The sequence below is a fragment of the Pterocles gutturalis genome, unplaced genomic scaffold (genome assembly GCF_000699245.1).
Source record: "Pterocles gutturalis isolate BGI_N339 unplaced genomic scaffold, ASM69924v1 scaffold23000, whole genome shotgun sequence".
NCBI classification, from domain to species: Eukaryota; Metazoa; Chordata; class Aves; order Pterocliformes; family Pteroclidae; genus Pterocles; species Pterocles gutturalis.
This window is the reverse complement of record NW_010146570.1, coordinates 1,725-25,843: the sequence shown is the minus strand read 5'-3', so window position 1 is coordinate 25,843 and position 24,119 is coordinate 1,725. Positions and strand designations below refer to the sequence as shown.

Genomic DNA, 24,119 nt, shown 5'->3' with positions numbered 1-24,119 from the left:
GGTATGGAGCAGATGGCACTGTTCCCCTGCTGAGGGGGCTGCAGCCGTCTCCCTCCTGGGCCAGGGCGTAGCAAATGCCCAAAATGCTGAGTGGATGCAGAGCCTCTCTGGAGGCTGGAAGAGGGGTGATGAGGCCCTTTTCCTTCTGGGGATGGTGTGAACCTAATTCCAGCAGGTGGTGAGAAAAGGCACACTGGAAAGTGAAGCCACTGCCACCACCTCCCTCTTCCCCAGCTGCAGTGTGGGGAGTCAGCTACGTGGGGGCAATAACATCAGCACAACTGATGGGGTAAATTCCTCTTTCCCCAGGGTGAGAAGTACCAGGAGATGGAGAAGTAGTTTCCCGGCGCATCCCAAGCATATAGGAAATGGACAGTGCTTTTGGTATGGCAGCCCCAGCTTCCTTTTGTCACCCAGGAGCATAGGGAGGGATGGCTGTGGGGATCTGTATAGCATAATCTATAGACCAGACCCGTCCCTCCAGCTGTGTCTCCTCAGAGCGCTGTCCTGTGCCCTGCATGCCTTCAGAGGCAGACTCAGCTCTCTTGGAAAGCAGACATTTCTTTCCTCTGTTTGTATCCCCTCATGACTGATTCCACACGAAACACCTCTGGAAAAGGTCCATCTCTAATCGATCTCTTTTTCCATCCTCTCCCCTGCTGGAACTAGTCAGGGAGGCCAGACCTCAAGATAACACTTAGTTACAAGGGCGAAGGTCTTGGCTGGTGTAATTTGTCAAAGCCTTAAAGAGATCGGGCCAGCTGGCATCAACCCAGGCCAACAACGGGTATTTGTGCTTTGCGGTCACTGGAGGGACACAGTCATACCCCAGATGCGGCTGGATGAACAATACACCCTCTTGGGAAAGACATTGGATGTCCACTGCTACAGATGTGTATGTGAAAATCAATAGTGCATCTTTTGCTTGGGCAGGCTTGTAGGGATTGTCTTGCTTTCCTGCAGGGGAAGCTTCTACCCATAAATAATGAGATACAGATCTGTCTGGCTACTACATTTGTCCCATGGAGACCTGCCAGCTTGTCACCCAAGGAGGTTTCTGTGATTTCCTTCTTGGAGAAGAAGATAGGAGGCACTGCTCCCAGCCCTGCTGTGGGAGAGATGAGACAGTGCTGAGCAGAGGAAGATGCTTTCCAGTCTCCAGAGACAATTTAAGTACCAATGATGTGGCTCTAGGGAGGCAACACCCAAAATAACATGGTGTTTTGGTGGCCTGGTTCTGTTGAATCAGCTCAGAGCTGGTAGAATCCTCTGGTTGTCATACATTTTGACTTCTCAGTCCTAGGTTATGGATAGTAAAATATATTTAGTGGAAGTGGGAGAATTGCCACGGGCCTTGTCCTAAGGTGTGAGGCTCTGGGATATGAAGAGTGTTGCCATACTGTGGCTGTGGGAAATGTCTGTCTCCTAAGTGCTTTGTTTCCTTCAGTCTCAGGGACTGCAGAATGGGTCCAGAGGACATGACCAGGCTGTGCCAGATACTGGCTCAATGTCCCCAGCTGACAGAAATTGAGTAAGTGTTGTGTGCTTGGCAACCCTGTCTGTTTGTCCGTCTCTCCAGCCCGCAGGTACAGAGTTGGTGTTCAGGTTAGCAACTAGGGTAAATTGTCTGTCCCCTCAGCCTAGCCTCCTAGAAACCCCTGCAAAGCTTCACCCAGATGCTCAGATAAGCCCACACCTTCCACTGGCCTCTGCTTCGGAGTTGGGCCTCTCCTGAGTCTACCATGTCTGTGTGTAAACACCCCAGAACACATGTTGTGTTCTCCTAGTCTTTGTCAACCATATGGCTATACACAAGTGTTGTCATCTGCTCCTCAAGCCCCTGGCTTGCAGTATAGCCAGAGCAAGTTTTTACCGTGAACCAAACTCCTGAAGAACTGCTCGCTCCCGACAGGAGCTGGGCACTAAGAAAATTAGGAGAATACTGCTCAGAACAGAAACGGAGTAATGGTAAATAGAAAGACCATAATACCCCTATTGCCTGCAGTAAATATGTCAGTAGCATAATTTTATAAACTAACAGGAGTGTAAAACTAAAACTCTTAAAAATTGAAACTGTAGGGTGTAAAGAAACGCTTGTAGGGATCAGCCGATAAGGACTAAATCTCACCCAGTTTTCAGGGCATTTCTGGACATGTCCTTTTTCAGAACTTGCCCATAACACCCCCATGCACATGTGTGTGTGCATGTCCATGTAGATTTTATAGAAATACTTACAGATTGTCTCCGTTTCTCTTTAAATTTGTTTTTTTCTGTGTTTTACAGTCTGTCTGGAAATTCATTGAGTGACCAGAGCATTGAGAGATTACTGAGCTTCCTGCCATACCTGTGTCATCTGACACTCCTGAGGTAATGTGCTGCCCTGAGACATTGGTTGGGGAAGTGCTAATACCACAGCATACCTTAGGAGCATTAATCAGTAATTGTAGATTAACAAGCTAGGCAAAGAAAATGCAGAAACTCTTTCACACCCATTCCTGTCTTGTTTCTAGAACCAAAGCAGCGTTGAACCTTTTGTCTTTAATGATACACACGAAGGGAAAAGAGGACAGGATGAGAAATACCCACCCTAGGCACAGCATCCCAGATAATCCACACTTAGCAGGTCTCATGAAATGTGACTTCCAGCATCCATAACAGATGTAGGACTTCTTGGTTGACACACAGTGACAGCACACCATCCGTGTGCATGGTCAGGATCTCACAGCTCTGATCCTGCAGGGATACTGCCACACTTGGCACAGAAAGTGTTTTCTGGCAGTATATCAGCCATTTAGGCTGGGAATTTAGGCTAGAGCGGTGCTGTCAGGGGCTAGGGCCGCCATGTGGACTAAAAGCCCAGAAGGAGCTTGGCCATCTTTTGCAAGATGTTGTAGCGTGGAGGAGCTGCAGTGTCTCGAGAGGCTGAATTTGCTCTCTCAGGAGGTTGCTTCCAGTCTGGAGTCTCTTTGGTCCAGTCGCCCACCCTTCATCATCTGAAGAGAAGTTGTTCAGTGTAAGCCCTTGGTCTGTACTCCCTTTTAGTCAGAGGAGACTAAATGAGACTCTTCTTTAGTTAGAGCGCTGAGTGCCAGTGCTCAAAACTGTAGATCCTTGCTCACTGATCTTGAGTTAAATTAGGTGGATCCAGCCTTTTGCATCTCAAAGTAAACAATGGGAAAATGGGGCTGTGTGTATCAGAACCTTTCTTCCTGGGAGCTGATTTCTTTGTCCTTTCTTTCCCCTTCTTTTCAGTATTAGGAATAATGCATTTTCCCCACGTTGCACTGTCTTACTCATCAACTCCATCAACCTCTGCGAGCGGATCAGAACGGTTGAAGTCCGGTAAGACACTCAGACTGATTGGAGCCCAGGAGCTCAGCTTGAAAGGGACTACAAAGCTTGTCATCTTTGAAGAGCGTTGCTGAAGGACTGTATTTTGTGTTTGCTTCAGGTCAAGTGAAAATGCTTTTTTGCATTTAGGAGCAAGCATGCGAAGCCAAAAGACATCATGCAGGTACTGGCATGTAACAGTTATAATTCAGTTATTTTGATTAGGTTTGAAACACTAGTGCAGGTAGCCAAATCTCCTCTTATACGAAGAACTCAAGGGCTAGTAGCTGAAGCTTTGGGGCTCAATTCGGTTGCCTAAGTACAACTCAGTACCATTTGAGATGCGTTGGGATGGCAGAGACCCGTGTCTTTTTTGAGTGGCCACTGGACTACTTAAGATCATCTTGAGTGGCACCAAATTCTGCTGCACCAGCAACTGAACTGAGCCGTAGCCAACATTTTCCAGATGTGTGCCTCAAAATTCTGGGTGATAATCTCCATATGAGCACCAGTGTGATGTGTATGTGATACATGTCTGCAGCATCTTTGGGAGCGATAGCTGCTGGCTGCCCCTGCAAAGACGACTGCAGCATGTCTCCAGTTAGGCAGCGTGGGGATGGCAAAAAACGGGAAAAGATCTCTTTCCTACATATAATGTGGGCTTTATCATTGCTAGTCTCAGGGAGGTATTATGAGAAGTATCAAACACTGGCACAGCTAAAGGCATGCATGGAAAGGCTGAGGGAGCTGGGTCTCTTTAGCCTGGAAGAGAGGAGACTGAGGGGTGACCTACTCAATGTTTATAAATCTGTAAAGGGTGAGTGTCAGGAGGATGGAGCCAGGCTCTTCTCTGTGACATCCAGTGATAGGACAAGGGGCAATGGGTTCAAGCTGGAACATAGGAGGTTCCATTTGAATATGAGAAAAAACTTCTTCTCGGTGAGGGTGACAGAGCACTGGAACAGGCTGCCCAGAGAGGGTGTGGAGTCTCCTTCTCTGGAGACATTCAAAGCCCGCCTGGATGCGTTCCTGTGTGATCTGATCTAGGTGTCCTGCTCCGGCAGGGGGATTGGACTGGATGATCTTTCGAGGTCCCTTCCAATCTCTAACATTCTGTGATTCCAGTGGATGTTGCATGGAGACTGGTGTGAAAACGCAACCGCTGGTGGGCAGTTCTCGCTGCTCAGGCTGAGCCTGGTTGCTGGCTGTGCTTTAACTCTCTTGCTGTCTTACATGCAGGCTGACAGGCTGTGCCATCGGTCAAGGGCAGATAGATGAGCTTTGCAGAGTCCTGGAGCAGCATGGGTGGCTGGCGGAAGTAGAGTAAGTGGGGCTTGGATTGTTACCGTGACCTTGAACGGGAGTCACTGAGGAAGAGCTGGGTTGGCATGGTTCAGCGTTGTCTGGGGTTTCCCAGCCTCTCTGTGTGTATATGTGTGCTTGTTCAGACTTTAGAAACAAAATTGGTTAGTAATCATACAGGTCCTTTGTATGTATATATTTAAAGAGGGCTTGAGCTGGTGGGACAACTTCTGTAGGATTTTCAATCTGTGACTGTTTTGAGGCATTTGCTGTTTCATCTGAGCTCTGCTCCGAGCTTGTGTTCAGAGGTCTTCACCTGAGCTTGCTCTGGACCTTGTCCCTGAGGTAGTTTTGTAGGGCAGCAATTTGTTTTAGACAGACCTTTAATGGTTGAACTGGGATTTAAGTCCAGGAAGTTTGGCTTTTTCCTTCAAAGCTTCTCAGAGGAGCACTGCTGCTTAAAATGCTGAGCTTTGATTGGCCACCTTGTTCTTCTGCCTTTCAGTCTCTCCAGGAACCAGCTGGGAGATGAAGGTCTGCTGTGCCTCTTGGACCACTTGCATCAAGTGCCCATTACCTGTTCCCTCAAGTAAGAAAACGTACTGTGCATCTGAGGTGCCCTAGCAGAAAGGCATTCATGCCATCCCTCCTGAGGTGGTTGTCACTCCTGCTGTAGGAGGTAAGGTCTGAGTGAGCCCTGAGCACAACTCCAGACCTCCAGGCCAGGGTGACCCAGGGTCTGATCCAAAACCTGATGAAGTAAGTAAAGTCTTTCTGTTAGCATCAGCAGGAGGTAACAAGGCCCTGAGTCGGGTAATGTGACGCAAGGTGGCCCAGTCCCCTGAGTTTTCAGTTCATAACTTTTCTGTGTACATTGTCCTCTTTCAGTAACTCAGGGCAGAGAGATGCTGTGAGCTTAGCTGTGCCCTGCACCAGCCTCTCCCTGTCCCTTCCTGGTGGGGAAGCAACTGCTCCAGCAGTTGGCTGGCTCTGTACTCCGAGAGACAAACTGGAAGTTGGCCATGTCACCCAAGTCATCAGTGCTGTGTCTGGGAGGGGTTTGGCACATTTAGCACAGCCAAAGGGGCTCAGCACCCTACAAACTGCTCTGCCTTCGGTGCAAACTTGAATTTTGCCTCTGCGGCTGAGGAGCCTGGGGACAACTCTGACGCTTAACACCTGAAAAACCTTCCTTCTCTTCTGTGCAGTCTCAGCCATAATAGGATTTCTCAGGATGGAGTTCTGCATCTCATAAATGCCTTTGCCACGTCTGGAAATACCGCTGAAGTTCAAGTCAGGTGTGTGTTTCTCCTCACTAATTTCTGATTCTTCCCTGCATGTTTTCCTCTTAGTTGTCATAAAGTTTGTGGTCTTCAGGCAATAATGATGAGGGTCATGTTTTCAGCTACCTTTATGTATAAGTGCATGCAAAGCTTTTGTTTATGTCCATTTCTACTGGCCAAACGTAGCTGCCAAGGAGGAAGCTAGCAGAACAGTTATTTCACAGGGCCAAGTCGTTTTTGCGTATAGGTTGTATGTATCTGTAGACAAACATCTTCAGGGCAGGGGTCAGCATTTTCTCTCTAAAAATGTGGTCACTAATTCACTTCAGTATGTTGGGATTTCAGAGTGAGTATGTTGAAAGCAATTTCCAATGTTCTTTACTTGGATTTGTATCTTTATCTCCTTTCCTCTCTGGCAAAAATAGCCCGTGGGTCTGGGCTTGTTGCACTGGCATGAACTGCTTTTTCTCATGGATTCAGTTCTCAGGGCTGGGCCGTGCTGCAGATCTGCCTTTATCGATGTTTATGTTCAGATAGAGCAGTTGGGCTATCATGAACCAAGTTTAATCAGGGTCACTTCCATTTGTTCCTGCAGTTAAATGTGGATGCTGAATCTTTTGGCTGGGCTATTTTAAAGCAGATCCGTCTTCTGTTTCAGAGCCTGGGAGAGTAGCAGAGAGTGCAGGGATAGGAGGAGGCAGACAAAAGCAGAGCGGATCAGAATTGTTTCTCCAACCGCCAGTGCTGCTTTATGCCAGCTTAGCATTAGCAAAACCTTACTGAAGCATTTCCCTGGACTAGTTTATTGTAGGGAGTGGTGAGCTGCGCCAGGTAGCTCTGTCACTGCTCTCACTGTGTTGCTTTGTGCAGTTTGAGCTATTGTTAAATTCTGACCACTGGGAAAAATAGTAATTTTCCCTCCAAATCTTATGTGTCTTCTCTGTGCAGTTTGTGCTCCAAAGCAACCTTAATCATCAAGTTGACAAGCAGAGATGATGCAAGAAAGATTTTGAGGTAACGGTACAGGGTTTTTTTGTGATTTCTTTGACAAAGATGATGTCCTTTTTCTAGGGACAAAGTAGACAAAACCTCTTGCATCCCCTAGCTCCTGGCACACTGACATTTTACACTAATAGGTGATAAGTTTCCTTTGATTCACCTTCTGAGAAGAGCTTTCTCACATCACAGAGAATCTCATATCACTTTCTCTCACTACTTCCCCACTGACCGTTCCTCACCTAGGAACCTGTAGGTGTCCCTGCAGTCCATGTCACAGGGTGTTAAAAAAAGCACTAGCATACAGGTGTGCTGTATCAGAACATCTCAACAGATGCTTTTGAAGTGTTGCCACAGTCATTTTTGGAAGCCCTGCAGGGCATTTAAGATTTTGGTGCTGTCCTTCCTTCTCTGTGGGGAAAGGATGTGATGCCTGAGATTTCTGGGTCAGAAAGCCTGAACTGTTTGTAAGGAACTAAGACACTTCTTTTTTGCATCCTTTCAGACTCTCAGAGTGCAACTTTCAGACAGAGCACTTGGAAAAGTTGTGCCTGCTCCTGGAAAAATGCACTGGTCTGACAGAGTACATGTGAGTTAACGGCTGCTTGGACTCATTTGGCTGGGCTTGTTTGTAAGCTCTTCGTTACAATGAGCTTTGATTCTAGATCCTCAAAGAACAACGTGACAGTCCAAGCTGCAGAGAGACTTTTGCATTCACTGAGGAAAAATCTGGGTCCTTTGAAAATCAGGTACTGTGTCACTGTGCTGTTTTAGATACTAATCTGAGGCTGGTCTGATCATCTGAGACCTCTTTTCATCAAAAGCACACGTGAACTGTGCTTCTCCCAAAGATAGGTAGCATTTGCCTGAGAAATTCCCATGGGTGACTCTAAGTTATTGATATTTCAGCTTTATCTCCTTGATCTCTACTAAGCGTCATGTAAAGCTGTGGCCACGAACTGTGCTGTCTCTGTAGTCCTCTACCTGCCTTACAAAGAAAGTTGCTAATTCTGGTGAACACATTCCTACTGTGTCCTCTCCAGAGGTCTCGCCAGAGCATCCCGCAGTTCACCTGCATCACAAATTCTTCACTTCTCACAAAATGTGTTGCAATAGAGCACAAGGGCCAGGCTCCCCCCCATTGCTGTCAGCGGTAGGCAGGCAGGAGGGCAGCGGATGTATGTGCTGTGCTCTGCAGAGATGCTGGGCTGCTTCTCTGTTCCCAGTTTGCATCCTCTTTCCTATGTAGACATCAGTCCGATGAGCAAAGCAGCCTTTCTGTGTATTTTAGAGTGCTGAGCACTCAGCTGACAGAGGCAGGGATGGATCCATTCGTGTGAATAAAGCAGAGCTGCCTATATTCTGCTTTGCAGCATAGAAGAGCCGTGGGTATGTAAAGAAAGTGTCACAAACCTCCTTGAACTGGCTGTCCAGGCCTGTGGAAACATTACTGAGATCACGTAAGTAGCGCCTCAAGTTCTGGTATCTTTAAAATATTTTCTTTTAGCCTGATGCTTTTAAGGAAATGGGCTTGTGCCCAGGTGTTTAGTCTGAATTAGGCACAGAGGATTCACACAGGAGAGGAGTGTTCTCCCCATCTCCGAAAAAGCTTCTGACTGAGCCAGTGTTGTACTGAACACCAGAGAATCCAGTCACAGCACAAGGCTGTAGGAAGCAGCTCTGTGACTTCTGCTGCCCATGGACCAGCTCATTTGGAATGAGAGGCTGGCTTTGGAACTGGTTTAAGCATTGCAAACCTCTTCAGAGATGGGTGGTTGTCCTTCATGCACGAGAATAGTCCTGTCCCATGCAGTCCTCCTGAGTTTTCTTCTCAAAAATACCATTTGCTCTGCCTCAAGAGTTCACAGGCTCATGATGTTCTCTAATCCTCTACCTTTCCAGGATATGTAAAGATAAAACCCTCTTCCAATTAGGCATAAGCTTCCCACACTGCCTGGAGAAGGTGGAATCAGTCGTTAGCAGGTGAGAAAGTGGCTATTTACCATTATTTTCTGCTTGTTCTGAAACTCACCATGAGATGAAAAATATCTTCAGAGTGTCTGAAGCTCTGGTCTCCAGGGGTTCAGTCTCAGAGTGCCTCAGTGCCACACATGCAGAAGGAACCTTCTTATTCACGAGCATGTGTCTTTTGGGCCACCCTCCCTCAGGCCTGTACTGGACCTGCTCGAGGTGAAAAAAACCTACCTACCTTCCCCACAGGACCTAGGAGCACTCAGGAGACATGAGCACTTTGAAGACTCATAAGATATGCTGGCTTCTGCATGAATGTGTAGGGAGATACCCGCATTGGTGTCTTTTTCACTTTGTGTAGCTGAAGAAGAAGGGAGCTGCCTTCTGGTGCAGCTTGGGAGGGGCTGCGTTTCCCTGCACTGGGCTGTGGTGGATGGGACACAGCAGGAGCACCCAGGGAGGGCACTTGCAAAATACTCGTCTGTTCCTGAGTGTGGTCCTAAGGGGCACCACACAGCGCAGTGGGCATCTGCTCATCGTCACCGGCAGCTGCATTGTGTGTTTGTATCCTGCAGATTGAATCTGTACAAGCCAGGAATCGAGCATGCTGGCTTCTACCAAAGGGTTCTTGAAAAATGTTTTCAGCTTCAGGAATTGAGGTGAGTTGCCAGGCATCATAGAGGATTTTCTTTGGGAAGGGAATAGCTTGTCCTTGTGTGTGCAGGAAAGCACACAGCAGGGCAGAGGAGAGGCTAATGCAAGGTCCCAGTCCCTGCCCACTGGGTCCCCTACTTAGAGCCTTTGGATGGAAAATAGAAAAGACCCATAGACCTGGTGGCTTCCTGGGGGTATCCTTTGAAGGCATCTAAATCTCTCCCCTGTGCCCAGATAATCCTGCGCTCTTACTGTGTCTGGGAGCTCCCATGGGACCTTGCCAAGTATCAATGTCATGACACTACTTCAGTGTCCCAGCGCCAGTGTGCTTTAGCTGTGGGCTTGCTTGGTACAGACCTTTCATCATCAGTGGATATAGCTCACGTCTGTTCTGTTCTTGCAGCTGGTCTCATGTTGAGCTCCACAATGACGAAGCAGAAATGCTAGTCAGGATTTTGCTACCTCTTCCAGAGCTGAAGAAGTTTGGGTATGTCCCCAGCCATGGTCTTTTCTACCTCTTTATTGTTTGCTCGACCCTGTGCCTCACCCTGATCCTCTCTGACACACTGTGGCTGGAATACAGCCCTGACCTCTGTGGTCTCTCCTGAGCCATGTCTAGGTTGCAAACTCATCAGCTCTCTGTGGTTTATGCTACAGGTAGTTACAGGGCACCATGTGCATGTCTTGAAGTTTTTTCTTCTCCCCTTTTTTGAAGTGAAAGTAATTTGAGACTGAGACCTTGGCTCTTGTTTCCATTGTAGGTTAGTTTATACCACCCTACTGTGAAAAATAGCTTTTTCTAGTATGAGTAGCATTCAGTCCTCTTCACCTCCCTCTTCAACTGCCTGTGAGCGAGTGTCAGGCTTATAAAAGGGCATCTCTGCCCAGTGAAACGCTGGGGGTTGGTTGGCCCAGGCACAGACTGTGCTGTTTGGTACACGTACGTCATGTGAACATCTCTGAACTACCTAGTCCTCGTAGTCTGGTATGCAGGATGTGTGGAAATCTCTCCAAACATACTGGTCCCTGATGTCTGTGCTGGCTGGGGTTTGGGATGGGGCAGCTTACCCGTCAGTGAAGTAAATTCCTCTTTCTTGGTGTTCTGAGACCTGACCTTTTTATTTGATCCTTGCTGTTTTGCAGGCTGACCTCTAGCAGTATTATGCCAACAGGAATTGATTACTTGATCATGGGCTTGCAGGATTGCCAGGCCATTGAAGAGCTCAAGTGAGTGTGCTGTTACCAGGCTGTCCAGAGTCTGCCAGGTCTTTCTAGAAACTTTAGTTAAACTGCAGCCTATCTTCTGCCTGTACTGTGGACAAATGTAGTGTTCCTGATGGCTGGAGGACTTCAGATAGGGAAGAAGCAAGAATTCCTTTTTTTATTTGCAATGGACAGTGAGTGAGAGAGACAGAGATCAGCGGTGTGTGGCAGGGGAATGTCCACTGGAGAAATCAAGTGTTTTGGTAGTGATTTTTTGCATGGATCTTATCCCCACTCCCCAGAGGGAGTGTTTCCTGTACAGCAATCCCAGAACCAGCATTTCACTCCTGAAGGGGTGCACACAGAGGTGGCTTTTCCAGGCACCTGCATGTAAGGCATCCTTCTGTTATGAAGTGCCACTGGACCGTGCATGTCACTGTTGTGAGAGCTTTGGCATCTTGTGGTCACAGTGGCACCTTGCTCCATGAGGGGCTGGGTTCTTGCTCCAGAGATTTGGGATTCTGTTATTTTATTAGGATCCAAACACATGCAGTAGAATTGCACTAGAGAACAAAATGGGATGCTATTCTCAGGGACTAGGATGCACTCCCACTTCTCTTCCATCCTTCTGCTCTCCTCTGCTCTGAGTGCTTGGACGACTGCCTGGGGTAGTTAGTTGTTCCTGTGTTATTTCATCTTTTAGCCTGGGCCACATGAAACTCAGCAGTGCTGCCATTCCTAAGCTTGTGCTGGGACTTTGTGAAATGCCATCTCTGAAAAGGCTTATGTAAGTATGTGACTGCAGCTTGTCTCTAGCCTGGCTTGTGACATTGACTAACACTAGTTTAATGTCCATTTCCCTGGGGATGTTGTTTCCAGCTTGAACCATAACAGTATTGGTGATGATGGCTGCTCCAGACTCGCGGAAGCCTTGAGGAATATACACTGCATGGAGGAAATTGAGTAAGTTTCCCCTTCCTTGCAATCTCTCACAGCAGAGAGGCAACTGCTAGTGCCAGCATTTGGAGAGACCCAGATGTGCTTATACACAATGTTGTAACAAAAGCAAGGAGGTTGCAAAATGCTCATGGGTGAGGTGCCTTGGGCTAGAGGAAATCAGAGCTTGATGTACAGAAGATGAGAATTTGGTTTAACCTCACTCTGCTGTAGTCATGTAGAAAAATGGATTAGACAGCGTCTGGATTTAACTCTTCTCTGGAATACCTGGGATCCAGAATAGGGCCAGAAGCCCCGTCTCTCCTTGAAGAGCCTCGGACACAGCACTTCCCTGGCCTCAAAAGATCTGAACCTAAAGCCAGCCCCAGGCTTGCTTTTTTTTTCCCCTCTCTCTCTAGACAGATTCTCTCCTCCACTGTAGTAGTTTGGAAAATAATAACCAGCTGTTGCCTGTCTTGGTATTCTGGCTGAAGTAAATTTGCACCCATTAACAAGATTCGGTGATTTTGATTGCTCTTTGCATTTTTTTGTAATGCCTCATTAACAGCTGTTAGTCTTTCATGAGAGAGTTGAGACAAGCAGCTCTTTGATTCTGCTGCCTAGGTCAGAGGTGTCATCCAGCACATGGGAGACATTAAATGAGATCTCATACTTTGCCTGATGCTTAGCATTTTCCTTTCTTCTCTTCTTTAAAGTTTAAGCCACAACAATATTGGCGATCCAGGCCTGATAAATCTATCTGCTGTCCTGCTGGAAATGCAAAACCTGAAGAGAATCGAGTGAGTCCCTTTGTTTTCTTTGCAGTGATTTCAGTTCGAGCCACAGTTGGTGGGGAAGCCTGTGTAGGAAGCTCTGTGCCACCTTTGTTTACACAACATTCCCCCTTCCAGTGTTGTCAATGTCATTGAAGACCTGCTACAAAATCCACCAAACCAATGGAAGGTGTTCTCTCTCCTGCCTTACCCATGTACAACTGAATTGGCAGCGACTTTCTGCCGGTGCAGAGACTCTCTGAGAGTGAAGGTTACGGCCATGTCCTCACGCAGTAACCCCCAGACGCAGCGGTGGGCACTTGCCAACCTTCGCTGGCTGTTTAAACAGAGAGATCTCTGGCTCAGTTGTGTCCTGGAAAGTAAATCTGCAAGCTGGTGGGGAATCGTACAAGTCTCAGATCCACGCAGCACCTTTCCTCGGGCCTATGTAGGGTCCTCAGTGTGGTGACCCCCAGTGTTGCTGCATTGCTTTCTTTTACTAATAGATGTAGAGGTGAAATTGGGAATTTGTTAAAGAGAGCACACAGTCTTTAGACAAGGCTCTCTCTCAGAGGCATGGATTCAAACTGTCCCTCCTCCAAGGGAACAGGAATTAGAGCATCCAGGCTGTTTGTTAGGTTCAGCTTTGGGGTGTGCCTTATAGTTTTCTTAAATTAAAAATCTAGAAATGACTTGAACAAGAAAAGGAAATTCCCTTTCCCCAGTACCTGCGGGGGCAGGAGTGACTCCGTACTTGCCAAAAACACACTAGAAATCCCCAGGCCATTTTCCAGAGACCTGTGTCTCTGGATGCACCACTGCAGCCCTGTGGAGCCTCTTGCTGCAGTGACCCACATCTCCCATCATGCCAGGCAAACAGTGAAATATCTTAAGCTGGTATGTTTAGGTTCTTGTTCAGTCACTGAGAGCCTTTCGTCCTTACTTTAGCCTTTCAGGGAACAGTCCCAGTCCTGCTGGTGGGGAAAAGCTGATGGAAGCTCTTGCCTATTGCAAGAACATCGAGGAGCTACGGTAAGTGGGTCGTTTCCAATGTCCCTTCAGGAAGCTGGACAAAAATCAAGCATAGAAACCAAATCTAAACTGGGTCCAGTAAAGCCAAAATAAGTTTTTACCACTTTTTAGGAGAGTGGGGTAAAAACTCACAGCTACATGGGATAGGAGTGTGTGGTGCTGGGTGCAGGAGGTTTGGGGATTCCTTGTTCACTGCAGTGTCTCGGAGATTCCCAAGAACCGTACACACTGCATCAGTGGGGAAGAGATGAATCTGTGTTTCATAGGCAGTGTCACGGGCACATGGGCTGTGCAGTGCCTGTGTTGCCTAAGAAATGGGCATTAATCTATATGGCTGGAAAAATGGAGGGAAGATGACAGATAGAGGCTTGATCAGTCACTCCACTGCAGAGCAGTTTATAGAACAAGTGTGCTTCTGCCGTATTAAAGAAATAAAATAATAAAAAAATTGACAAATCAGAAGAAGTTATTACTTTTATAGTTAAAATGCTGGAGCTATTCATATAAACTTCAGATTACAGCATACTGGACTCAGGGCACAAATTAAAAAGTGCAATTTTGGTGTAATTCCAGCTCAGGACAACCTAGTCAGGAAGGGAACTCCTGCAGCAGGAGTACAAAACCTCGTTGTTCTTTCCTCGCATTTCCAGTATCCTTTGGATTGTGGATGTTAGCTCCTTTCAGCATAGTCCCAGGCACATGTGGGTGAGGAATGGGGGTCACAGATACGTGTGGGTGACACCCAGGTGAGGAATGAGGCTCTGTAGATCCCTGTCAGTAACATTGCATTTCTGCTCCTTCCAGACTGTCAAGGAGCGATTTTGGAGACACGACAGCAGTGAAACTTGCCCTCTGTCTGCCTCACGCAACCAACCTCAAGATCCTACAGTAAGTATTGGCCTCTGGCCCTGGAAAGCTGGATATCCTGGGAATATGTGGGATGGTTGACGAACACATGGAAAAAGGCATGGGCTGCAGTGGTGCACTGGTCTCTTGCGTAGGTGTCTCAGGATTGAGAAACCCTCCGCAGCTGCATCAAGTCACATCAACTCTTCTTGCGTAATCTCTTGCACCGTTAACTTTATTGATGAACCAGGCATTGTATACACGTTAAAATAACCCTTAATATTGATCTTGAGTATGTTAGCTTCTAATGCCTCTGGCTGTCCTCTTGTTCTGGTGCAATGTAAGCATAAATATGAGCACTTTTTGTGGTCCCTCACTGTTTTGTGCAGGTACCTCAAAGTCATTTTTCTCCCTGAACTCCACGGTATTTTATTTTTAAAGCTTTTATGGGAGTCTTTCCAGGGCTCTAGCATGTAGGATTTTCTCATACTGTTTTACAGTAGCAAAGCAAGAAATTGGTGATCTAGAATAGCTCACTGGGCTCAGTTATCCCAGAGGTGTGTTTTCCAGCCTGTGTCTAAGGTATCATCAAAAGATAACTTAGAAAAGGAATCCCAGTGGTGGGAGACTTTAGTCCTCTGGGTAGGCTCTTGTCTTTACTGGAAAGGCGTTGGCAAATCTGCAGACATGAGATTTTTCCGTTTGATCTTTGTTCTGAAGGCTGTTCTTTACTCATCTCAAACTGATCCCGTGTGCACAGAGCTGGAGTCATGCTCCTGGCACTACTGTGCTGCCTTTGCTTTTGCAATGACTGGCTGACTGTGCTCCTTCGTTGTGAGCGTGGGCAGATCCACTGGACTTGCGTGTCCTTAGGGCTGAGTGTCATGGACAGCAGCAGGAGCTATGTGATGTGCTAGCCACATTGCTGGCCCCCACTGTTGCCTCCCTGTTTTCCAGGCCCCTTTGTTAAAACCAATCCAGAAGGATACCAGGTTATTACCAGCACCAGGCGCTGATTCAAAAGATGCAGTTATCTTCTTGGCTACTTAAATGTGAGCTTTTGTTACAGCTTTATTCTGAAATAATCCTCCAATGCTTACTTTTCTTTTGGTAGCTTGCAGAACAATAACATTGGACCAGCAGGAGGCATGGAGCTGGCCAGAGCCTTGGTGGCATGCAGGCTGCTGGAAGAGATGAGGTAAGCCATGGCAGGTGCCCTTGGGATGGTGACAAACGTATGGACTGGTATCGCTCTGCAGGCGGGATCATTTCAGCTCACAGGCCTGAGGCTGTCACGGAGGCTCTTCCATGCTCAGGGTGACTCTGCAGAGGGCAATCCCTCCACCCATCCTAGACACTTTTTGTAAGATGAGGGGAGATGCTCTCTGAAGGTCACTGCGGGGGCAGCTTAGATGACTTTAGCTGTTGAACCTTGCCTGACAGTGCTGTTTGCCAGGATTTGTGTAGCCACATGCCTTTGAAAAACTGAATGTGAGCCAGCAGTGTGCGCTTGTGGCCCAGAAGCCCAACCAGATCCTGGGCTGCGTCAAGAGAAGCGTGGCCAGCAGGTTGAGGGAGGGGATTCTGCCCCTCTGCTCTGCTCTTGTGAGAGCTCACCTGGAGTACTGCATCCAGGTCTGGGCCCCCCAACGCAAGAAGGACGTTGAGCTGCTGGAGCGGGTCCAGAGGAGCACCGTTTTTTGTCAGGGGCTGGAGCAGCTCCCCTGTGAGGACAGGCTGAGAGAGTTGGGGGTGTGCAGCCTGGAGGAGAGAAGGCTCCAGGGAGACCTGATAGCAGCCTTCCAGTACCTGAAGGGGGCTACAGGAGAGATGGGGAGGGACTTTTTACAAGGGCAGATAGTGACAGGACAAGGGGTAACGGATCTAAACTGAAAGAGGGGAGATGGAGATGAGATGTGAGGAAGAAATGTTTTCCTGTGCGGGGGGTGAGGCAGTGTCCCAGGCTGCCCAGAGAAGCTGTGGATGCCCCATCCCTGGAGGGGTTCAAGGCCAGGCTGGATGAGGCTTTGGGCAACCTGGGCTAGTGGGAGGGGTCCCTGCCCATGGTAGGGGGTGGAACTGGATGATCTCTAAGGTCTCTTCCAACCCAAAACGTTCTGTGATTCTGTGACTTGCTAATTCACATAGTTATATTTTGGTGATGGCTTTGCTTTGACTGTACCTGCTTTTTCTGCGGCCGCTCAAAGCTTTTCCATTACTCTTACAGTTTGTCAGAGAATGACCTTGGAGAAGGAAGTATCCATGCCCTGTCTGAGGGGCTGCCACACTTTGAACGACTCCGGAAGATTGAGTGAGTACCAGGGCACTGAAGGCTGCTGCCAGCGCAGAGCGTGGCTGCGTTTGTAGCATTGCCAGGGCAGGAGCACAGCAGGTGGTCCTGGTGCCATACTCCCCACCGGTTCCAACACCAGCACATTGTGCTGTGTGTCTTTTCTCTCCCTGCTGTTTCAGTTTAAAACTCTGTGGAATCACTGATGAAGCTTCAAAATCACTTTCTCGCGCCTTCCGACAATGCCCCTCCATGGAGGAGATAATGTGAGTGTGGGAATGGATGGGGAGGTCCTTCAGCACACAGGTCACTCTTGGTTTAATGTCTGCTCTTATTTTCAACTGCAGTACACTTCTAATCCTGCTAAATGCTTACTGATACTTACCACTAAGTACTTTTTAGTGATAAATTGACTAGTAATTTACTAATTTATTAAATTCACTGATAAAAATTTCCTGGTATAACTAACAACTTATTGGAAGCTGAATGTGAAGAGCTGAACAGACCTTCGAGGAGAACACTCATCTTCAAACTCTACCCATTACCCTTGGTCTCTTAGCATCTGCTTTGCGAGGCAGGACAGATTCCCCATCTTATTCTTCATGGTCCAAGTCTTGCCTCCGTTTTTTTAATGAGGTGGCCACAGCTGGCCCTCAGAGCAGAGCAGGAGCTTCTCTCTGCAGTTGTAGAGGCTGAATTGAGAGCTCAAAGCAAAGTTAATTCAGCCTGTAGATGAACAGGGCGTACCACCAGCTGCAGTCTCGCTCTCCATGCTGGAATAAAAGGGGTTGCTCTGATGCATGGATGTTTAACATGTTTCCAATAAACAGTGCTGATTGTAGGTTAACTCCATTCTGATGTGTCCACCTGCCTAAGAGAACCTCAGCGAGGAGCCTGCTGGGAATCTGCTTCCGCTTACGTCTTTTTAAAAGAAATTTGCCCCATTGCACTAGAGGGACCTTAAATTTAATTCTAGTACACAGGGTCACATGGGATCAGCAGCAGTCTCCTCAATCCCGAGCTACGTGTAGCTTTAATGAAGACTCACACTGCTGGAGTTGCTGTCAGGGTACAGACCTCCTAGGCTGAGATCACTCCTCTATCAGGATATAGATCTGCGAGACCTAGGCTCTCTAGTCACCTCTGCTGTGGCCAGCTGGGTGACACTTGATTGTCGTGCTACTCTTATGTGCCTCAGCTCTGCAGAGTCCTCGTGGATGGTTTGAGTAAAATGATGCATGGGTCATAAGCCCACCAGGCCTTCCCCTCCCTTCCCCAGCAGGTGTTTGTGTGGAGATAACAGGTACCTTAGGGCACTAGGTCAAAGCCAGGATTTTATTGCCAGACCCAGGAGAGGTCTGGCAATAATTCAGTGGAGTAACGGGATGAGTAAAGCAATATTTGGTGTGTTGCTTGCAGAACTGCACTAAGGCTAGTTAACCATGTGGTTAGTTGCTACTCCTGCATTACTAACAGATAGGCAAATTCTCCTTTAATAGTAATGTTACCAGCGGTGTTGTCATGTCAGTGGAGGCACATGCAAATTCTGTCACTGGGAAATCTGAGTGACATGGCAAGCAATAAGACAACCATGAAATCCCCAAACAGGCTGTGAACTGGGGTGGAAAGCCCCAGATCTTCAGCTGGATCCTGTCCTGCCTTTCTTTTTCTGTCTCCTACCTACCATACAGAAATTCAGGAGTTCCCCAGCCTTGGGTAGAGGAATGGCTCTGTGGGGTGGCCCCAAGATTATTCATCTGAGTGAAGCACAATCTGGTGCTGTGCTAGGTTTCTGTTTTTTTCAGGTGAGAGGGAAATGGCCAGGCTGTTCAGCCAGTAGCACAGAAAGGATCTAAAGAATTTTCTCACTTGCTAACACATCAGAAAGTGAAAAACCTATCCTTTCAAGAGCCCTGCTAGCCATTCTTCGAAAGAGCTCGGAGTCAAAAGGCATCTCTAAGAGCAGGTCTGAGAGGCACCTCAGCTGCTGCAATAGTTTACCACCATCGGCCCAAGGAGTTGCCCTGGGGTGAAGCTGTGTGCTCAGCAGTCATTGCCGTCTTTCGCATCTCATTCCCCAGGCCTGCAGGACTCTGGAGATAACCACAGTCCTCAGGCTCTGTGGTGACACTCCCTGGAGTCTTACCATACATGGAAATATGAGGTGAAACTGAGGAAACTCCTCAAAATTAAACTTGTGAAGCAGGGGAATGTTTGCCAGCCATGATAAGAGGGCAAGAAGCTCTTGTAAACAGGCTGATCTATGAGGGAGTTGTATCACAGCACTGCTGTTGTTCCCCTTGTGTTTATTGACTGACTCACAGTTGGGATTTCTTGTCTGCCTTAGACTGTCTTGGAACACCCTTGGAGACAGAGGAGCTGGAGACTTGGCCAGTGCTCTCCCAGGGATGGAAAAGCTGAAGATGTTAGAGTGAGTACAGCCCTGAGAGCAGCCCCAGGAAGACTTGTTCTTCTGTCGTTGAGCCTTCAGTCACAGGATTCCCGAAAAGGGGATGTACTTTAGCAACAAGAGACAGACAGGCTTCTTCCGTTTAACTTCTTGCTTAGCCTGCTCTATGCACCGAGGGCCAGCCTTGCTTTGGTGATACACAGGCATTGAAGTAGCGCTTGTTTTGTTTAGGGTTTTTGTAGCATAGGTATCTAAACAGAAGGTGGTCTGTTTGAGTTAGGGAAGACAAACTGGTATTTCTAGAACATGACTCATATCGCCTAATGATCTCTGGTGAACTTCTTCCTGCAAGCTTTTACTTCTCTTCGGTGTGTGGGATGGTCTAGATGAGTCCTGTGCTCAGAGAGCCTTCCTTTGTGAAAGCCAGCAGCAAGGCAAGCAAGCCATCCCTGGGATGGAGCGGCCACATTGGGGGTGTTGGGCCACAGGAGCTCCTGTGCTGGAACTGCAGTGCAACCAGCAGCTGGGACCGATGTCACCAGCTCATGTGCTGGCCTGATGGCATCACAGCCCAGCCCTATTACTGGGAGAGAGTGTAATCTTCTGCTCAAGAACTGTTTGTGGAGCTTTCGCCCCCCTTGGCCCTTTGGAATATGTGGTACGTCTTCCATCTCTCAGCTATATGAAAATGTTAGTCTGTGGGTCATAGGGTCAGGAACTGAGTTTTGTTTCTCTCGGACAGAGAAACTACAGCCCAGAGCCTGGCTGCTTTTCAGGTACAAGCAGGAAGATTGTGTCTGAGGCAGGAGAAGTTGTTTCTAGCTTTTTTTTTGGCACCAGGCTTGCAGTGGGATCTGTTAGAGTGCTCCCAGGGCAAAAGATTTGCTTACAAATCCTGTTGCTAGAAGGAGGTTGTAGGGAGCAGTGCACACACACTTCTTGCATAAATAGGGCCATGGCCATAAAGATGAGGCTGATGTAAGTTGTATGGTGTTGCTGTGCTTGTGCAAAAGTGTAGCTCTTCTGGGACAGGCAAAGGAGCCGGTGATTATTCATCTGTTTTCCAATTTTGATTTGGTTTTGGATTTTAAAACACTCTCTTTGTTTTTAAAACAGTCTGGAGAAAAATTGCATTGGTGCCTGTGGGGCCACAAAGCTCGCAGAAGAACTTGCCAAATGTCTGGAAATTCAGCTCATAAGGTGAGCAGATATCCTGGAGCTCTGTGGCTGGGTATCGGCTCAGCAAGGGGAAGTCGGAGTGACCAGTCTTGGGTCAGACGTGACCCATGCCGGCCTGCTGCCCTGGGTTAGCTGGCATGGAATAGGATATTACAGGGGACACAGATACAAGCCAAGTAAGCTGAGGGTTTTCTAGGCCAGCTCCACCCCCTTGGAAAGTCCTGGGAAAAAGGGACTAAAAAGCATACTGGCATTAAATGAGGCAAAAAAGAAGACCTGGTTGTGTAATGTCCCCATCAGGAAGTTTGTTGCATTTTTTTCTTGTAAGTTTTCTTTCTGCGGTTACATCTGATTTCACTTCTGAGATACATTCCTGCCCTGTCCCACTCTGTCCTGGGATCTGTACCTTGCAGATACTTGGACATCTGATTTTTCCCACCCTTTCTCATTGTGTCTCCAGACCCTGGGTACCAAACTCAACTGGAAACATCTTGTAGGAGAGAGACACTCATTTGAAAAGATGCTCTTCTGAGAGTGCTTCTGATAACTTTGATAACAGAGGTCCCAGGGCTGAGCATCTGCTCCCACCTGAGCTGTCTCCTTGACCCCAAACTGGCTGTGTCTTCCCCCACGGTGAGAGCAGCCCAAGAGCCACTAAGGACTGTTTCTGGTCCTGGCTGGAGCTTGGGGCCCCTGTGTGCTTGCTCAGATTGGGGGGTGCAGCACAGCACGTGGTCTCTCTGACTCCTCGGAGCCCAGGATGGGCAGCTCTGGGGTAGGCTCCACCAAATGAGGTAGATGAAGAAGGGTGGCTCACGTAAAGCAGGTTGCTTCTGCGTAACTCACTTCTTCCTCCCCTTTCTGAGCTCCTAGTGGCCTGAGGACTTTTCAAAGCCTCCCTCTCTCTCCCAAGCTAGAGAACTGAGTCCATCTCGGCAGGCAGGCAGCTCCTGGCTTGCTGCTGTGTCGCTGAGATGTGGCAATACATTGCTCCTGTGTCCCTGTTGGACCTGCCTTGATGAAAACCCAAAGCTGCCTTTTCTGCTGTCTTCGGCATGCCACCTCCTCACTCACCATACTCAGTCCTAGAGTAACATGTTTGCTGTCATTGCAGGCTGTGGGACAATCCGGTGCCGAAGGACCTCGCTGAGAATTTGACAAGCCAAGATCCAAGACTCTGTTTCTCCTTCAACTAGCAAAGAAGAGCCCTTGCCTGAGCAAGAATTGCTCTCTGTCTCCCACTGCCCTCAAAAATTGCACTGAAGTATCCAGGAAGTCAAAGTTCCTACAATTAAGAACTGTAGCTATGAGGTCTTCCTTCGTTGCACAGAACCAGGTGTGAACACTTAGTCGTGTTTTGTTTCTTGTGAGCTTTTATTGTACAGACAAGCACAAGACTGTAAAGAATCACTGCTGAGCAGACAGTGTTCTTGGCGTAAAAACACTGAAACTCTCTTCAAGAGGATGAGGTGCATCCGCTCAGGCATTCAGCAAGCCAGTGGAGTGTTCCGTTATCTTTACTCAAGGTCGCAACACCTACAGGGTGTTCCAGTGAAAGAATGCATGTCCTCCAGGAGAGAGCGTGAAATGATTTACGAAGTTTGTAAACTGTTGACCATGTTACAAATGTTACAACAGACTGAAAATGGTGTATAACTGCATGTGACTCCATGATTTTTAAGCAAAAACCTGTAATATGTGTTTTTGTTTGCTTCGTAGCAGGCTCCTTTTCATACAGAATTGCCTCCGTTTCCTAGTAGAAACTTCAGGGCTGTTGAAATTTCAAATCATTGCCCAAAAATGATCAATATTTATACTGTGATAACATGGAGAGGCTGATGTCACCATAAATTTCAGTGAGAAACTTTGAAGTACTGAGGTGGTAAAACGATTTGTAAGAGAACTGTGACTGTTCTGCGTGGGAGGATGTGCACTACTGCCTCATTTCACACGGGGTTTTGTAGACCCTTGCAGGGTTTTTGGAAGACTTGATTGCACTGATCTCTTTGAGGTGAAGCAAGGGATCAGTCAGCTTGAAACGTTGACTACGCGGTGGATCCTTCAAGACTCTGCTGTGCCCCGAATCCCAAAGCCTGCGTGTTGTTGGGCAGTGGATGTTGGCCCTGTGGGAACTGGAGGGAGAAGATCCCAAATGCCGAGTTTGCTGCTTAGTGGAGGAGACAGACTACAGCTGCCCTGTGCACGTGTGGAACGGTTGCCGGAATGCAGCCGCATCGTTCTCATTATTTATTAACTTGTATTATAATGTTTTCCTTACGTGTTTGTGCTGTATATATTTAATCCTTGCAGTGGATTTATTTACAGAATTTTGTTTACAGCAGTGTTTGCCTGGGGAGATATAACTGCTCTGATTGGGGCAGGGCAGGCATTTGGAATGAGGTGGAAATGCTGATCCATCAAACCTTTGGGCAGAGGACGTGGACAGCTGGTGCCTGTTGTTCCTGGGGGAGCCACTGTCCTTACTTAAAGATCAGTGTTAGGCTCCGCGGGATACGGACATTGTTGCGTAGGGGTAGGATGTGTTTTACAGAGACTGTACTCTGAAAAGGGTTTAAAAGCAGCAACAGATTAAAAAAGCTAGCAAAATTCCTCGTCAGGCCGTAACTCGGTGAAGTAATCGGGTACCTGAGATTCAAACACTGGAGTTTAGGAAAAACTTCACCAAATGTGGCTTTGATTTTCATTCTGTATTTTCACATCTAGTTTGCAGATGCCAGTCTTCCTCGCGCCTGTGCGAGGAAGCGTGGCACAAAAGGCAGCGTGATCACTGACCACAAGGTGTCTTGGTGCTGTTAGCTCTTCACAGCTTTCAGGGTGGGCGAGCGTGCTTGTCAGCTGGGCTCTGCTCTGGCCCTGCTGTCCTGGGACGACTTGTGGAAGCAGAATCATAGAATCAGAATGGTTTGGGTTGGAAGGGATCTTCAAGATCATCTAGTTCCAACCCACCAGTGGTTGGACAGCGTTTGCAGTAACAGTCCACTTCAGTCCAGGCCATGAGCTGAAAATTAATTTTTTCCTGCATTTGAAACATCATTTTAGTAGGACTGAGCGCTATGTGTGACAAATAACGGAGGGAAAGTACTGGGCTGGGACTTGTTAATGCACTCTGTGATGGCCATTTTGTCATCTCCAGTAGCCCCCAGAGCCTTTTGCTGTTACCACAGGCCCACATACTGGGCGGAAAACCAGACGGTATCGCGGTATTGCTGTCAAACAGAGCTTTGTTCAGCTCCATTGTATTGTCTCCTGATGCTGCCCGCTCCTGACTGTGAACTTGTTCAGGTGTCGCAATAATTTATTTTCCTGATTTACTGTTGTGAAACATGCTGCCTCGCTTATTGTTTTTTCCTCCTTCTTCTTTTTTTTTTTTTTTTTTTTTTTTTTTTTTTCCTCCTGATGGGGAGAAGTGGGCTTTAACTGAAGAAATCAGAATGCTGCTTTGATGAGTGTGTTACTTTTCAAGTCAGGTTTGTTTTCTGGGTCTTGGGTGCCTTGGGCAGAGCAGCCACTCTGGAGAGAGCTCTTGGATCACGTTGTTGGATTCTTTTCCCTTGCAGATTTCATTGCAATACTGAAAAATAAATGAGACCCGAGATTCCCCCTGCGGTTCCCTTGACTCCTGAAGTTCAGAAGTGTACACGTATACCGTGAGGTTGGCGCTTTACAAATATGCTGCTGCAGCGCTTCTCTTGACTGGAGATGTTAGAGAATGCCTCTGCAGTGGGAATGAACACCTGCATCCCTCAGCCTCTTCCCCAAATCCAGGATTAGCTCCCAGACACGTGCCTGACCTGAGAGCGCGGCCATCCCGGCACAAGCCGGGACATCACAGCATCTTTTCCAGAACACCAGGTGTCAGCAAAACCCCAAAGATGGGAAGCGGTTGTCTGTCG

The 24,119-nt window shown here is 47.7% G+C and overlaps 1 protein-coding gene across 1 annotated transcript in view; it reads left to right on the top strand.

The window, feature by feature from the left end:
• The window catches only part of NLRC5 (NLR family, CARD domain containing 5), a gene marked incomplete at its 5' end in the record, with an annotated part of 44,488 nt that extends 23,087 nt beyond the window's left edge, over positions 1-21,401 (top strand). Inside the window, 27 exons of the mRNA XM_010085795.1 lie at positions 310-384; positions 1,448-1,531; positions 2,284-2,367; positions 3,253-3,342; positions 3,452-3,514; positions 4,570-4,653; positions 5,138-5,221; positions 5,841-5,930; positions 6,864-6,929; positions 7,417-7,500; positions 7,577-7,660; positions 8,285-8,371; positions 8,814-8,894; positions 9,458-9,541; positions 9,940-10,023; positions 10,680-10,763; positions 11,443-11,526; positions 11,619-11,702; positions 12,392-12,475; positions 13,397-13,480; positions 14,285-14,368; positions 15,441-15,524; positions 16,554-16,637; positions 16,799-16,882; positions 18,964-19,047; positions 20,143-20,226; positions 21,320-21,401. Of these exons, the coding sequence (XP_010084097.1) occupies positions 310-384; positions 1,448-1,531; positions 2,284-2,367; positions 3,253-3,342; positions 3,452-3,514; positions 4,570-4,653; positions 5,138-5,221; positions 5,841-5,930; positions 6,864-6,929; positions 7,417-7,500; positions 7,577-7,660; positions 8,285-8,371; positions 8,814-8,894; positions 9,458-9,541; positions 9,940-10,023; positions 10,680-10,763; positions 11,443-11,526; positions 11,619-11,702; positions 12,392-12,475; positions 13,397-13,480; positions 14,285-14,368; positions 15,441-15,524; positions 16,554-16,637; positions 16,799-16,882; positions 18,964-19,047; positions 20,143-20,226; positions 21,320-21,401 (2,230 nt within the window). The remainder of the gene's footprint in view (positions 1-309; positions 385-1,447; positions 1,532-2,283; positions 2,368-3,252; positions 3,343-3,451; positions 3,515-4,569; positions 4,654-5,137; positions 5,222-5,840; positions 5,931-6,863; positions 6,930-7,416; positions 7,501-7,576; positions 7,661-8,284; positions 8,372-8,813; positions 8,895-9,457; positions 9,542-9,939; positions 10,024-10,679; positions 10,764-11,442; positions 11,527-11,618; positions 11,703-12,391; positions 12,476-13,396; positions 13,481-14,284; positions 14,369-15,440; positions 15,525-16,553; positions 16,638-16,798; positions 16,883-18,963; positions 19,048-20,142; positions 20,227-21,319) is intronic.
• Positions 21,402-24,119: the final 2,718 nt, after the last annotated feature.